The 14,350-nt window shown below is 41.6% G+C and overlaps 1 protein-coding gene across 1 annotated transcript; it reads left to right on the top strand.

Annotated features, from left to right (window-relative positions):
• Nucleotides 1–851: 851 nt before the first annotated feature.
• Nucleotides 852–4,576, top strand: LOC149302921 (mitotic-spindle organizing protein 2B-like). The gene is made up of 3 exons (XM_089481936.1): nt 852–979; nt 1,228–1,376; nt 4,419–4,576. Exons 1-3 carry the CDS (start codon nt 852–854, stop codon nt 4,574–4,576), a joined length of 435 nt encoding a protein of 144 aa, XP_089338062.1.
• Nucleotides 4,577–14,350: the final 9,774 nt, after the last annotated feature.

A 14,350-nucleotide genomic window follows, 5' to 3' on the forward strand; every position in this document is an offset into this window, starting at 1 on the left:
CTATACTTTGTTAACAAACCATTCTGTTCCAGAACTTTGGCAAATAGGCATTGAATTGAAACTGTCATAAGGTCAACCTTTGGCCGGTACCTGGGACTATGGATGGTGGAGACAGTTGGCAAGGACACCAAGTAAAAAAAAAATGGCAAAACAAGACAGTTGACCCAATACGTCCTGCTGGTCAGACGTTCTCAGCATTGTGAGCATACAGAACACATGGCAGATATCCTGCCAGATTAAATCTCTATATTCTCTATATTCTCAAGTATGATTATTACGTGTTGTTTAGATAGTGTCTGGTATGGACCATGAAGGGACGCCACATAGCTGCCATTTTTTTCCTAGCAATACATTTTTTTATCAAAGAGCTGGGATGTATCTCAGGTAACAACCAATGATTTTATAATCTATCTTAAAAATATTACATTATTATACTGTTATGTCTTAAGGCATGCATTCTATTTACTCATTAAAATTAGGGGCATTACCAGTAAGGAGGAGCAGTCTTGTAACACATACTATTATGAGGACATTAGGAAGGAGAAGTTCAGCAGTGGACAGCTCCACCACAGCGGTAAGAAGCACAAGGCTGGAACTAATGTCCTATGCTTTGTTTCCAGTCGGAGACACGAGCCTGTAGCGCGTACTGTTGCTAGGTGACACAAAAACAGTGACGGCGGTTTTGGGCGGGAAAGTTGGGGTGACGGCTGCTGTGGAGGTGTCTTGGCCATGAGATAGAGGTGCTGGAGCTGTTGTGCTGCAACTGTGGCGGCCTTGGAGACAGCGTTAGGCGGGCGATCTCTCCAGATATGGCGGCTCCTCAGCCGAGATCCGTGTCGGGACTTGACGCGATGATTACAGTGAGCGGCTCTGTCCAGAAATACGTGACCAAGAAAAAGAAGGTGCTGAATGCCGAAGAGGCCGAGTTGTATGAGCTGACTCAGGCGGCCGGAATTGTCATTGACCAGGAGGTGTTTAAGTAAGTATTAGGCCTAATAAGTGCTCACTACCTGGGCCTGGACTACATATCCATAGGGCGGTGTATAGGAGATCCTAGCTGAGGCTGTAATGGCTGACAGCTTTATGTGTGTTTTAATGGCTGTAGAATAGTCAGGGGGCACTGGGAGGGTAATAAGGGTAGCTAGTTTGAATTACCCCTGAGCTGATGTGCTATGTGGGAATTATTTTAGGCGTCTGTTATATACTTCTTTGTGATCACATCCCCAGGATCATGGTGGATTTATTGAAGATGAACGTGGCTCCATTAGCAGTTTTCCAGATGCTGAAGTCGATGTGCGCCGGACACAGAATCGCCGACGTTGCTCCCTCCGAGAGCCTCTCTTCGCTCTTACCTGCCAGTCACGCCGAGGCAAAAGGTAAGCTTGGTGAAGCCCACGGGTGTCTTCGGTGTGTTTATATATTATTTTCTAAGCTAGACATTTTGTTTATTTACAAAATAATTGTTTAAAAGCAAATATATTGGCGTCTATCATGATCAGATGTAGTGTGTAGTGTGTTAAATGGGAAGTGTATTTTTCCCATTTAAATTCCGATCATCCAACTAATTTTAATAAAAGCCAATGTGAGTAACCACCAAATGCACTTTTTTTTTTTTTTTAAATGAATGTTTCGTTTATTTAAGGTAAATGGTTCATCAACTCCTGTATCACCCCTGTGAAAAAGTATTTGCCCCCCTAAACCTAGTAACTAGTTGAGCCACCTTTGGCAGCAGCAAACCTTTGGGATAACCGGCAGTGAGTCTTTTATGTCGTCGTGGGGGCATTCTGGCTGCTCTTCTTGGCAGATTTGTTTTATTTCAGCCACGTTGGAGGGTTTTCGCGCATGAACTGCCTTTTAAGGGTCATGTCACAGCATCTCAATCTAACTCAATTTAAGTCAAGACGAGACCACTCCAAAATCTGCATTTTGTTTCCTTTGAGCCATTCAGGTGGACTTGCTTGTGTTCTCCGCATCGTTGTCCTGCTACATAATCCAACTCCCTGTAATAAGCAGAGGGGGCCGCTTGTTACCAGATCCATGCAGTAGTGCAGCATTTTGTAATAAATGACACTTGAGGTCACTTAAATTACACTTATTACGGTCACTTCTATACATCTCATAATTGCCTCCGCAATAGTCTGAACGCTTGCTTATACCTGGCTTTGGACGGCAGCGCTTGCCACCTCGGCTTGCTTACCAGTAACACAGTGGTAGTTCACCTTTAGTACTGTACATTTGGCTCGTGTTCTTTACAGCTACAGCTTTTTGGGTTTTGTCTGAAGCCTCCAAGGACTCATCGGTGTCAGCATGGACCTGTTTGCTCTCTGTGTGTGAGATCATTTAAGAAGAGACAGACCTTTTCTTTTTAATTTGCTGTTTGCCAGATGGGTTGTTACAATGGAGATAGAGAATGTGAGTGAGCTAGCAGAAGAAGAATGTTTAAAAGCATTTATGTATTTATTGCTGGATGGCAGATTTCCTGAACAAAAAATCATTACACAAAATGAAATAATCTGTAAAGTGTGTGTGTGTATCTGTGTGTGTGTAGGTAGATGTGTATGTGTGTATCTGTGTGTATACGTAGATGTGTATGTGTGTGTATCTCTGTGTGTGTACGTAGATGTGTGTGTGTATCTCTGTGTGTGTACATAGATGTGTGTGTACATAGATGTGTGTGTATGTGTGTGTATCTCTGTGTGTGTACGTAGATGTGTATGTGTGTGTACGTAGATGTGTATGTGTGTGTATCTCTGTGTGTGTACGTAGATGTGTATGTGTGTGTATCTCTGTGTGTGTACGTAGATGTGTATGTGTGTGTATCTCTGTGTGTGTACGTAGATGTGTATGTGTGTGTATCTATGTGTGTGTACGTAGATGTATCTGTGTGTGTACGTAGATGTGTGTGTGTACGTAGATGTGTGTGTGTGTATCTCTGTGTGTGTACGTAGATGTGTGTGTGCGTAGATCTGTGTGTGTGTACGTAGATGTGTGTGTGCGTAGATCTGTGTGTGTGTACGTAGATGTGTATGTGTGTGTATCTCTGTGTGTGTACGTAGATGTGTATGTGTGTGTATCTCTGTGTGTGTACGTAGATGTGTGTGTACGTAGATGTGTGTGTGTGTGTACGTAGATGTGTATGTGTGTGTATCTCTGTGTGTGTACGTAGATGTGTATGTGTGTATCTGTGTGTGTGTACGTAGATGTGTATGTGTGTATCTGTGTGTGTGTACGTAGATGTGTGTGTGTGTGTGTGTACGTAGATGTGTATGTGTGTGTATCTCTGTGTGTGTACGTAGATGTGTGTGTACGTAGATGTGTATGTGTGTATCTGTGTGTGTGTACGTAGATGTGTATGTGTGTATCTGTGTGTGTGTACGTAGATGTGTGTGTGTGTGTGTGTACGTAGATGTGTATGTGTGTGTATCTCTGTGTGTGTACGTAGATGTGTGTGTACGTAGATGTGTATGTGTGTATCTGTGTGTGTGTACGTAGATGTGTATGTGTGTGTATCTCTGTGTGTGTACGTAGATGTGTGTGTGTGTGTGTGTACGTAGATGTGTGTGTGTGTGTGTGTGTACGTAGATGTGTGTGTGTGTGTGTGTACGTAGATGTGTGTGTGTGTGTGTGTACGTAGATGTGTGTGTGTGTGTGTGTACGTAGATGTGTGTGTGTGTGTACGTAGATGTGTTTGTGTATGTACATGTGACTTGATCCTAAATTTCAGTTCACTGAGTTAATATGCATTAAGGGATCACTCAGCCCTATTTATGTGTTTTCCATATCAAATCTCTACATACTTTCTTTAGTTGTTCGCGTTAGAAAACAGGGCTTCTTTCGCATTAAACTTTGTCGATTAGACGCCTCGAGTATCGCGCTGCAACGCCTGTTCTAATGAGCGGGAAAGCAGTGATCACGTGAATGCCATGTGAGTGTCTGTGTTGTGATTGGCTGCTCATTTTGCGTGTGCAAGGGATTACATACTAACCCTGCTTTCAGCACAGACAGCTATTGGATGACTTCAATGAGAAAAGGAAAAGAATTGCTAATTTGGGGAATTAGACTGTTCAATCCCGAACCCTGCTGCTTGGGGGCAAACATTGGCTGCATGCGCAGAGCACCTAGTGGTGTAAAGGAGCTGTGTTTTGAAATAAGATATTGCTTTTTTCCCTAACCAAAAACAATGAGCTAAAGAGTCTTTGGTCCCCGCGCACCCCGGGGAGAGAAAGGGGGGAAAAAGGGGCTGGGAGATCACAGGTCATCTCTTCCAACTTTTAGTGGTTTAAGTGGGTTGTTTTCTGAGGCTCTTTGGTGCTACTTCTGATCTGGGTCCTCGTTACCTGCATAAAGGACGCTAGCGAATGTTATGTAATAGTTAACTGTGTCTCGATTGCTAATATTGTCTACTTCGCTGACTGCAGGAAGAATCAAACAGAATCCTCCTTCAAATGTTACCCAGGGGCCGGTAGAAAGAGGCAACCGCGACGGGGCAACCCAGAGAATGCCTCGCCAGCCGAGCGCCGGCCGCATGCAGAAGAGCAGCAGTTCGGGGAAGAGCAGCGGAGGGAGCAGCACGTAGTCCCCAGAGCCATGAAGCCTCATCGGCTAACTCTGTTACTTACGGTACTGCGGCCCACCGGCCTTCGCTTTTTGGAGGGTAACCACGTCTGTTTTGTCCAACAGATTAATTTATTTAGTAAACGATAATTTAAGTCTGCCCCCCCCATACACTTAACGGTTTATGTGACGGAAGAGGTTGTGGTGTTGCTTTGCCTTCTGGGTAATTTCTAAGGGTATATATTTAACCTAAAGTGCCTGTTCTCCTGTCACTCGAGCAGGTCTGATTAATCTGTCTGCGAGCCGATACTGTCAAAGAAGAAAATATGACATTAGGACAGAAGGTTAACTCCGTGGCAGAAGCATTTTGCTGTTGCTTGCTGTAAAGTTATGTTTTTGGTACAAACTCCACCCAAAGTCTATCTGCATAACTATCATGTGCGTCCCATACAGACATTCATGTATAAATATATATTTATTAGTGTGAAAATATTCCCATTGTGTTAATTGGTGATTTCCTGAACAATGTCATCTTCTAGCGAGGTTGAGTTTCAGATATTGGGACAGGGAGGCTTTTGCCGCCGCAGGTTAATGAAGTAGGACCGGTTTCTGTCGGCTGAAGTTGTGCCGCCGCGAGGCCGTTACTAGCATCAAGATCCTTCGCCATCTGTGTAACTGTCGTAAAGTTTATTTTTTTTAGGAAAACAATATTGTAGAGACCTCAAATCTATGTGCGCTATATTGTAGTATCTGATGGCTTCCTTCCTTCCTACTTATAAGTACTAATTACCCAAGTATTCTTCAATAAAGAAGCTTTACCATATCATTTCTGAACCTTGTCTTTGTGTCTGCGTTAAGATAACATTTCAAAAGATTGAGTGGGGAAAAAACATCTCATGATTTTTTCCACTCCTTTTATTCTTCGTATTTACATACATTTAATACAATTTAATCTATAAAAAATGACAAATATACAGCATGTTTCATTTCAAATCAACCTAAAACTCATTCGGTTTTAAAACAATTTACATACATTTTTTTTGTGTGTGAAATACCACCATGGTAGCGACAGCGGTCCCTTTAAACCGATGGGTTCGACTTGCATTGACTGCTGTCCTGGCAATATTACCAATTTCCTCACAAATGACCTCCCCTGATTCTATTGAGAGAGCTTAATACAAAATAATTACATAAATGAATACAAAAATTATATAATAATCGAAGCAAATGCCTCGCCGGCATCCTCGGATAGTCCTACAAGAGAGAAACTGACCACCCGTGTACAAAAAACACAGTAGGAACCAGCAAATACCATCAATGAATTCTGTATTAAGCGACCAAAGGTGCAAATTCTCCAGCAGTTGTACTTCTGCTTGGGATTTCCAACGTGATCTGTTGCATGATGAGGAACGCTGTGTACTTCGCCATGGCCTAGAGCCTGGTGTCTGGCTGGAAACTATTTCCTTCAATGTCATGTTTGTGAAGTTCGTTTTCGATGATGTAAATGGAGCTGTTCCTAATTGCTTTCTTCTTTTTCATGAAAACCACAAACTGGTAGAAAAGTGCACCTAAAACAAAGGATAAAGGTGTGTTACATCGGTTGACGCAAGTTACCGGGACTAATCTATGGGTCAGGGGTAGACGTTGAGCGCTCTTGGCCTGTTCATCATTGCGTAACATTTGGCGAGCCAGTGCTTGGCGTCACCCTGGTCTTGGCCCACTGGCCTATAGGAGTAACAATCTCTCCAGATAAATAGTAGAGGTAATATTACAAAAAGTAGTTTATAGAAACTGGAAAAACATAATATAAATCAAAGTTAATAGTGTGCTGGTAACTATGCTGCTCCCATTTAGGGGAGGAATAAGAGACATTTAAAAAAAATGCATTTCCCAACATCATTAATGTATTAATGTATTTTACTAATGATTAGTGATGTCCAAAACGTAAAAGGTTTTTAAACTCAGATACCACAGTTGGTTATGGAGAATGGTCAAAGAGCACATTCCACGCGGCTAAAAGTAAGGTAACGCATCTGTGTTCACTGATTACAAGCTGAACTGGGGCTGATGTTGGTATTCAGCACTCTACATTCTAATAATAAATATGTTAAAGTTAAGGAAGGGGTAGCCAACCAGTGCCTGGCCGACTACATACTGGTTGCCCTTCATAGAATCTGTAATGTTCATGCCAGCTGGCATCCTCCTGTTACTAAGCATGTCTTTACAGAATATGTATGTATCTCCTAGAAACCTTAAAATAAAGGTGGGTTACTTTTTTTCACAGTTGGTACTTACTAAGTAAGATGGTCATAAATAATACTCCTATGACAACAGCCAGTACTTCTGCATCGGTTAGTCCAGAGTAGGGGACACACATGTCTTTGTTCACCTCCATCGCAGTAGTGGTGATGTCAGGAGCCCCTGACTGATGTTCAGTAGGAATAGTGTGCGGAAGTGAAGTTCGGTGTTGTGTGGTGAGTACCGTCTCTGCGACTCTCTCTTTATCTGTGTTGGCTACTACCGCCGAATGCAGAGATGTCAGTTCCAAATCAGACGGTGAGTTTTGAGTATCTGCGCGTGACGTGACGTCAAAAGATGGAGAGTTGGTGTCCCTCAGAGGGGAACTGTAAGATACGTCTTGTGAGTGAATGAGTTCGTCCTGCACGGTCTCTAATGTGACGCCTGTAACGTGTGCATCCAAACCCCCTGCCTCCGTACGCTGTCTCATGTGCGGATAGGGTTCAGTTACCGTAGTTGGCGGGGTGGCTGTTCTACCCGTAAGTAGTAAAAGCAGATCCGCAGTCGCTGAATGCACTGGTATGAACCAAACACCAATCGCCCCTAATAAAGCTGCAAAAACAACATGTTAATTCATGACAGTAAACAAGGGATTGCGGTGAAATGTGTTACAATGTTTATGTAAAACTTGGCCGCCTGTGCTTCCCAATTTCAATGACACGTTATGGCAATGGTTAAGCACCTTGTAGCCTTCAAGCTGGTGAGTATTTACAACTCCCATGACCCTTTGGTACCTGATTGTGGGGGTTGTTGTTAATCAATAACTAAGTAGTTGTAGGAAGCCTCTCCCACACTTCTAGACACAATTACAGGCAGGAGTTTGAACCATGGTTCACCCGTTTCAGTCCCACTGATTCAGATCCTTTAAGCAATACAGCCATGAAAAATTAGACAAGACTCGCCAAACTTGCCATACTTTGACGTAGCAATACATGGCCATATAGTGTGACGGATTCCCTAGTATTTATGGCTTTCATTCACTGGGTATGCGCTGAATTCTTGCTTTGTTTTGTGAATCTAGAAGCCACACAGAAATCTTTAGGAACCAGCATTATCTTTTTAAAAAAATTATTAAAGATTAATTATATATTACGGCGGGAGGGACGGCCCAGGTCAATCTCTATACCTTGTATTAGAGATGGGGGAGTGGAAGGTTAGTGGTACTGCTTTTAATTGAATGATCATCAGATTCCTTTTTATCCTGAACTTCATTCCTTCGCGTACTAACCTGACCCTGTGAATGAGTGAAAGTTCCCTTTTCCCTTTAACAAAAACCTGAAAGTCACACGTTTCTCATCTTTAAATCATACAAACAACCTGCCCCACAGACGCAAACGCACATGAAACGTGACACTGTAGCGGTCCAGCGTTTTAATTCTCGACATTCACAGGTTTGGATTACAGTATTACGTGCAACTGATAAACCACGTGAAAAGTGATCCAAAATGTAACGTTAAAGTTGCCTTTAAGATTCTGCTTCTCACATTAACCGCCTCCCGCTGGATAACTATTAACAAGACCCTGAGTCCAAAGTTTACGAAAGTTAGAAAACCGCAGCCCGGCTGGATCCCCTCTAAGGCGCCTTTACTGTTTGTTTGTTATTGGCTTTTCAGATCCTTCTCACTACAGATCTCTTGCAATAGTGAACCCGATGTCCTAATAAACAGAAGTCCTAGCCCCAGGCTGACATATCAGGCATTCCTTTACTTGATACAACGGATGCTTTAATATCCTGTGTTTTTGTGCATTTACTCATCTGATACAGAAATAATATGAATGAGGCCATTCTTCAGCAAGAATGTGTACAAATGACCAATTTACTGAGATGGTGGTAGATACACGGAATAGCCTCCCATCAGAAGCGGTGGCCACTAACACAGTGAAGGAATTCACCCTCTAGATTGTAAGCATGTATCGGTTTGTCTTTGTCTATCAGTTCTAGTCTTGTCATGTGCCCTGAATACATGTTTTGTATGAAGCGCTGCATAAATTGTTTAATATTAAATAATATAGGGTCTACACCAGGAAAAACGGGCAGACTAGAGGGGCCGAATGGTTCTTATCTGCCGTCACATTCTGTTTCCTTGATATAGCAATCATTGAAACTGCTTACAGCATGATATAGGGCAAGTATAAGGCACAACAATGCGTATTGTGTGCATCGGTATCTATACATGAAGGTAACCACCCACCGCGGTGCCTGCATTATCTTTCAGAGCAGATTCATTACAGCAATGCCTGGAGATACCGTGTACGCATCAAACTGTGACTTAAATTCTTAAACCAGCCACTCAAAAAATATTTGTCTTTTATTATGACTTTAAAATAAGGGGCTGTTTACCAGTCAATGATTTTACCTCCTAAAGAAGCAGGATTATCAGAGACAACAAAGATAAGATATCTGGCGGACTGGGACTCTGGTTAACCCCAGACACAGCACAATAAATAACTGGCTTCATGCTGACAAATGGATTTTGGAAAAAGATGAGCAGCCCCATAACCAGGATGAAGACTTAACCCCTTGTGCCTGATTACTTAAGAACACATATGATAGCTGCTTACATCTGAATTCCACAGAAAGCCTTTTAATAGTAAATACCCTGTGTGTTTATCTCCAAACACTGTAAACCTGCACAAGTAAATGACCGTTTTATAAAAATAATAGTAAGTACATTAACTCTTTACTTATCACAGCCTTTCGGTTCAAAGAATTATACACATTTAATGCTCCTTTAATACTGTCTGTTGCCGAACTACAACTACAATGATGTTGACAAGTAGCTACGGAATTTGATGGAGCTATATAAAACAATAAATAATAATAATAGTTGAGCATAATGGGAGTTGTAGTTTCACAATCCAAGGAGAACAAAAGCAGGTCTCTGTCATGGACTAAACCCCTAGCATTCTCAGTCAGCCAAAGAGCTTTAAAGGGGTATAATGTGGGGGCCATCCAGAGCAGCAATAAGGTTAACAATTTAGTACTACTTAGTAATATATATATATATATATATATATATATATATATATATATATATATATATATATATATATATATATACATAAAACTGTCTGACATGGTTCAGGATATATATATATATATATATAAACATAGTAATACTAATATATATATGTCTGACATGGTTCAGGATAAGTATATATATCTAAAAATATAATAATAATATATCTCAAAATATAATATATATATCAAGATATAATATATATCTCTCAAAATAAAATATATATCGATAATATAGATCTCACAATATAAGTATATATATATATATATATGTGTGTGTGTATTTCTCTACATATAGATAGATATATATATCTTAGAATTCCTACAGCATAACTCCCATGAATAGGGATGAGTTATTTCTGGCCAGCCCACATGGGAGAGTTTTTGTTTTGTTTGCCCCCCACCGAAGACTGGATCCAACTGGCTCTATTTAGCAGACATCGCCCCTGCCGTACACAGCGCTACTTCTCTCACTTGCGATCATATTTATCGCTCAAACCATCAAAGCATCGTCCTGCATGCGGCATATTCTACATACGGAGCTATAATATTGGCACAATGAGATACTATCACGGGTGGACACCAGGCATTCAACACATCAGTTAATGTACAGAGACGTTCATACTTAAAACACGTTTAATGCGATCGGGTCTCGGGGGAGCGATCTGAACATTAAAGAAACTTCTTCACGATCCCATACACCGCATTATACTAAAGTCAGCGCAGCAACTCTAATTCACAGGGAAATGACACGCGTGGGTCTTTCTCTGTTCCGTGGCTGCCTCGGTTTTGTCTTAATCGTTATATTCCACGCGAAGCAAAACTTTTTTTTTTTAATGCTTTTAACTGGGACCCAACCCGACCCCCCCCCCCCCCCCAAGTTTAACGATCTGTCCAAAAAAGCAGCATTTATATGAGATTTCGTTAAAAATAATATTACATTTGGTGAGTCGTGGGGATATCGGGACTGTCACAGATGGCCGCTATCACAGAGCCAGTAAGTTATAGACCTCACAGGAATTATTTTTGTAAATAAGTAAAAGAAATAAACAAATAAAAAACATTTCTTCATCCACTGAAATAGGTTTTATTACAATATTTGGGGTTAAAGACATTATTATTGAGCACAAACTGACCTGCAAAGAGTAGAAATCCCAGACCACAAGAGCTTCTCATCTCCACATTGGTCTCCGGACAGTCTAATACAGAGAGAGAGTCTCTTACCTTCTACTGTCTCCAAAGCCAATGGACTACTCAATGAGATTTGGGATTCCTGCTCCTCCTCCAGAGGCTGACAAAAGACTTCTGAGCTCTCCGATTCGAAGGGAGAGAAAAAGTTCCTTTTTGTGACGTCAAACAAAAAAAATCAGATAATGCTTTGAAATCAATTTAAAAAAAGATAAGTATCAGATGACGTCATAGTATAAATTGTATATGTTATTTCTACACACACATTATATGTAATATACATGGGCTATATGTCAATTATCATACCACTAAAGCCAGGTCAATATTCAGCTTCACACCCCACAATGATCTGTCCACAGATTTTACCAAGTGAATGGCTTGCAGGATCTCAATATGCATAGCTTGGGGCATAGAGGAGGAGGATGTGATAGGAATACTTAAATACTCAAAGGGATTTGACAAAGTATGGGAGGGAAGGTTATTTCAAAGGAGGAGAAATGTTAGAACAAAAGGTCATTATCTAAAACTGGAGGATCAGAGGTTTAAATGTAATGTAGGGATGTTTTACTTTACCGAGAGGGTGGAAGATAAATGGAACAGCCTCCCATCAGATGTGGTAGAAGGTAATACATTTAAACATGCTTGGTATAGGCATAAATATATCCAAAATCCAAGACAAGATCAAGGGCTGATTATGGTCTTACATCAATGGGCAGACTAGATGGGCCAGATGGTTCTTATGAAATTCTAGGTTTCCGTGAACTTGGCCAGCAGCTAGTCCTGAGTGATCAGTAAAGTTAGGTAACCAAACGTCCCCCTCTCCCCTCCCTGTGTTGCACCAATTGGCTCCTGTGGGTAACAAGTATTCAGTTTCATAGTCAAGCTACTAACGGTGCTACAGATGTGGAGTACAGCGGCTTCCCGGTAGTAGTGAATGAATCTATGGGCACGGTATGCAACATGGGACGGCAAAGGTTAGCGTACATCTACATGCAATGATTTGGCCCAACACATGAGAAGCAGAAAGACCAAGGAAGTGTTGTGTGTGTCAGCAGCAGGCACTCCTCTAATTACAGAGCATCTGGACTGCTGGTGGGATTCCACACCTGGGGGAGGGGCGCACGGTGCGTTCACTCTATCCCCATTTACAGCATGTTGGCTTTCCCAGAGTGTTACCTTATGGAGCACGCTTCCTTCCAAACAGATGTCACGCCAATGGACACGGCCTGACGATGAAATTAGGGACGTTTGTTGTGTGGGTAGAACAGTTTAACCAAAGCTCTGTATGGTCCTGGGAACGTGGCCATAGCGAAACACGGTTATTTGCTAAACAACGGTTTGTTTTCAACAAATCCTTGTAGGAACTCTGCAAGAACATACTACATGTGATAGCTTGTGTAAGTATGTGTAATAAATGGAGAAGGCGGCTTATAAAGCCTTTTATACAGCGCTGCAGGAGACGATAGGGCCTTTTATCAATCAAATAGAAACCCCATGAGGACAGCTTTGTCCAGCTGGCTTTACACATAGATGTTTATACCCTTCCAGGACATTAAAGCTTCCAAACACTCAACTGGTTACAGGGGCTTCACTATAGTAGGGGGGATAATTCCCTTTTAAGTGTCCAGTGTGAAGCCAGGCCACCCAATTTACAGCCGATGTGGGGAGGACCTGCAATCTAAAGATAAGTCTGGCGAGATAAGAGGCCATACATTCAAACATTAGCCTACATCAGAACTTGCGGGTCCCGAGGCACATCTTTTGTGCGGGGAGTAAGGTCTCCATTGTTTTTCAATGGCTGCTCCAGCTCTTTTGTTTATGGGAATCTGATCTTTTTTTTGTGTCCTCTAGCGGCTGCTTCTGATAGTTTAGGACTCCTGCCCCCTTAAGACAATAGCAGCCCCATCTAACCAAACGATTAACTCTTTCATTAGCGAATGCAAACCATACAAGTCATATGCATTTCCCAATTACATGCGTGTATGTGTGTGTGTATGTATGTATGTGTATATACGTTACAAGATAATCTGTTGACATTACTACAAATATGCAATTTCAGTACCATTGCTAAGATCTCCGACAGAACGAAGCATTATAAAAGGCCACCATTGAGCACAGTCTGCAGGGAAAGCACGACTACGTCATTTAAAGTAAACTCACCACTTTAGTGAATAAATCCCCAATGAAAACCTAGAACAGAAGCCAAAGTGACGGCTGTGGATATTAAATCCAGGAATTCACCCACTCCATCAGATACGATTGTTTCCCACATCATTACTTTAATCATTTCAGTGATAGTCCATAGGCCACACGCACACCAGAAGCAAAGTACATATAACACTTTAATGCATATTTAATAACATCAAGTCTTTTGGGTATGTGTCCATGAGACAAGGTTTCTCGGATGCTTCCCCAACATGCATCCGCTTTACAACGTTCAGTGTATTTTTATATCTTTGTGGAAGCAAAACACAGAACCTAAAATTCGGAGATCTTTGGGAACGAAGCAGGAGAGGAGCAGCCAAGAGGTTAACGTCAAGAAGGCTAATGTGACGATGGATGGTGTTTGTCCAACAAAACATTTTTATACCATAAAGATATGTATAATATTAGGCTATTACAAAACAAGACGGACATCTTAAGAGAAATAGAAGGAAAATAGGCAAGCTCATTGCTAATGCATTTTGTCAGACACACACATCCAAGCTGATACTTACTAGCATCCCAACGGATATACGAGAACGAGAGGCTAAATCCCTACTATAAAAGTGCATATTCAGACTACCATAAACTGTGTAATAACTGTTATCTCGATGAAGAAAAGAAGTGTTACGCAATAAATCTTGTCCATTTTCAGTGGTAGCAGGAGCCGGGTGTAATGAAGTAGTCTATGTGGCTAGCTGTGAGTGGTTCTGGCACTTCTTACTGTATGTCTCCTGTTTTCTAACCTTCCCATACCTGTTGTGTCATTTTTTTAAAAGGTTTCAGAGGGTGACCTGACTTACGGAACAAATACTGATGGAGAGAAGTGTGTTTTTGTTCTTTCATTCACTCATCTTCCCTGATACATTGGAAGCCTGGTCTGCTTTAGAAGTCTTATTCCCTACAGGTCCACATCAAGACATAAAGCACTGCGGCTGTTTGTTTCTTCCAGGTAACCCACTGCTATGTATGTGCCATTTTCTTGGTCCCATGTTTTGGTTTGGTAACGACGACTATACTGCGCCAACGGGGAATGGTTTTAAGTTCAGGTAGATATTTCCAGACAACGTCAGGGTCCCAGAGAGCTTC

The sequence above is a fragment of the Sceloporus occidentalis genome, unplaced genomic scaffold, assembly GCF_023333645.1.
Source record: "Sceloporus occidentalis isolate IW3139 unplaced genomic scaffold, rSceOcc1.0.p SCAF_16, whole genome shotgun sequence".
NCBI lineage: Eukaryota > Metazoa > Chordata > Lepidosauria > Squamata > Phrynosomatidae > Sceloporus > Sceloporus occidentalis.

What these genes read in the sequence shown, in the direction of transcription:
- LOC149302921 (XM_089481936.1), top strand. Translation starts at nt 852, where the DNA reads ATGATTACAGTGAGCGGCTCTGTCCAGAAATACGTGACCAAGAAAAAG. An exon ending in ATTGACCAGGAGGTGTTTAA is followed by an intron (nt 980 to 1,227) that starts GTAAGTATTAGG and finishes TCACATCCCCAG; the next exon opens with GATCATGGTGGATTTATTGA. An exon ending in CAGTCACGCCGAGGCAAAAG is followed by an intron (nt 1,377 to 4,418) that starts GTAAGCTTGGTG and finishes CGCTGACTGCAG; the next exon opens with GAAGAATCAAACAGAATCCT.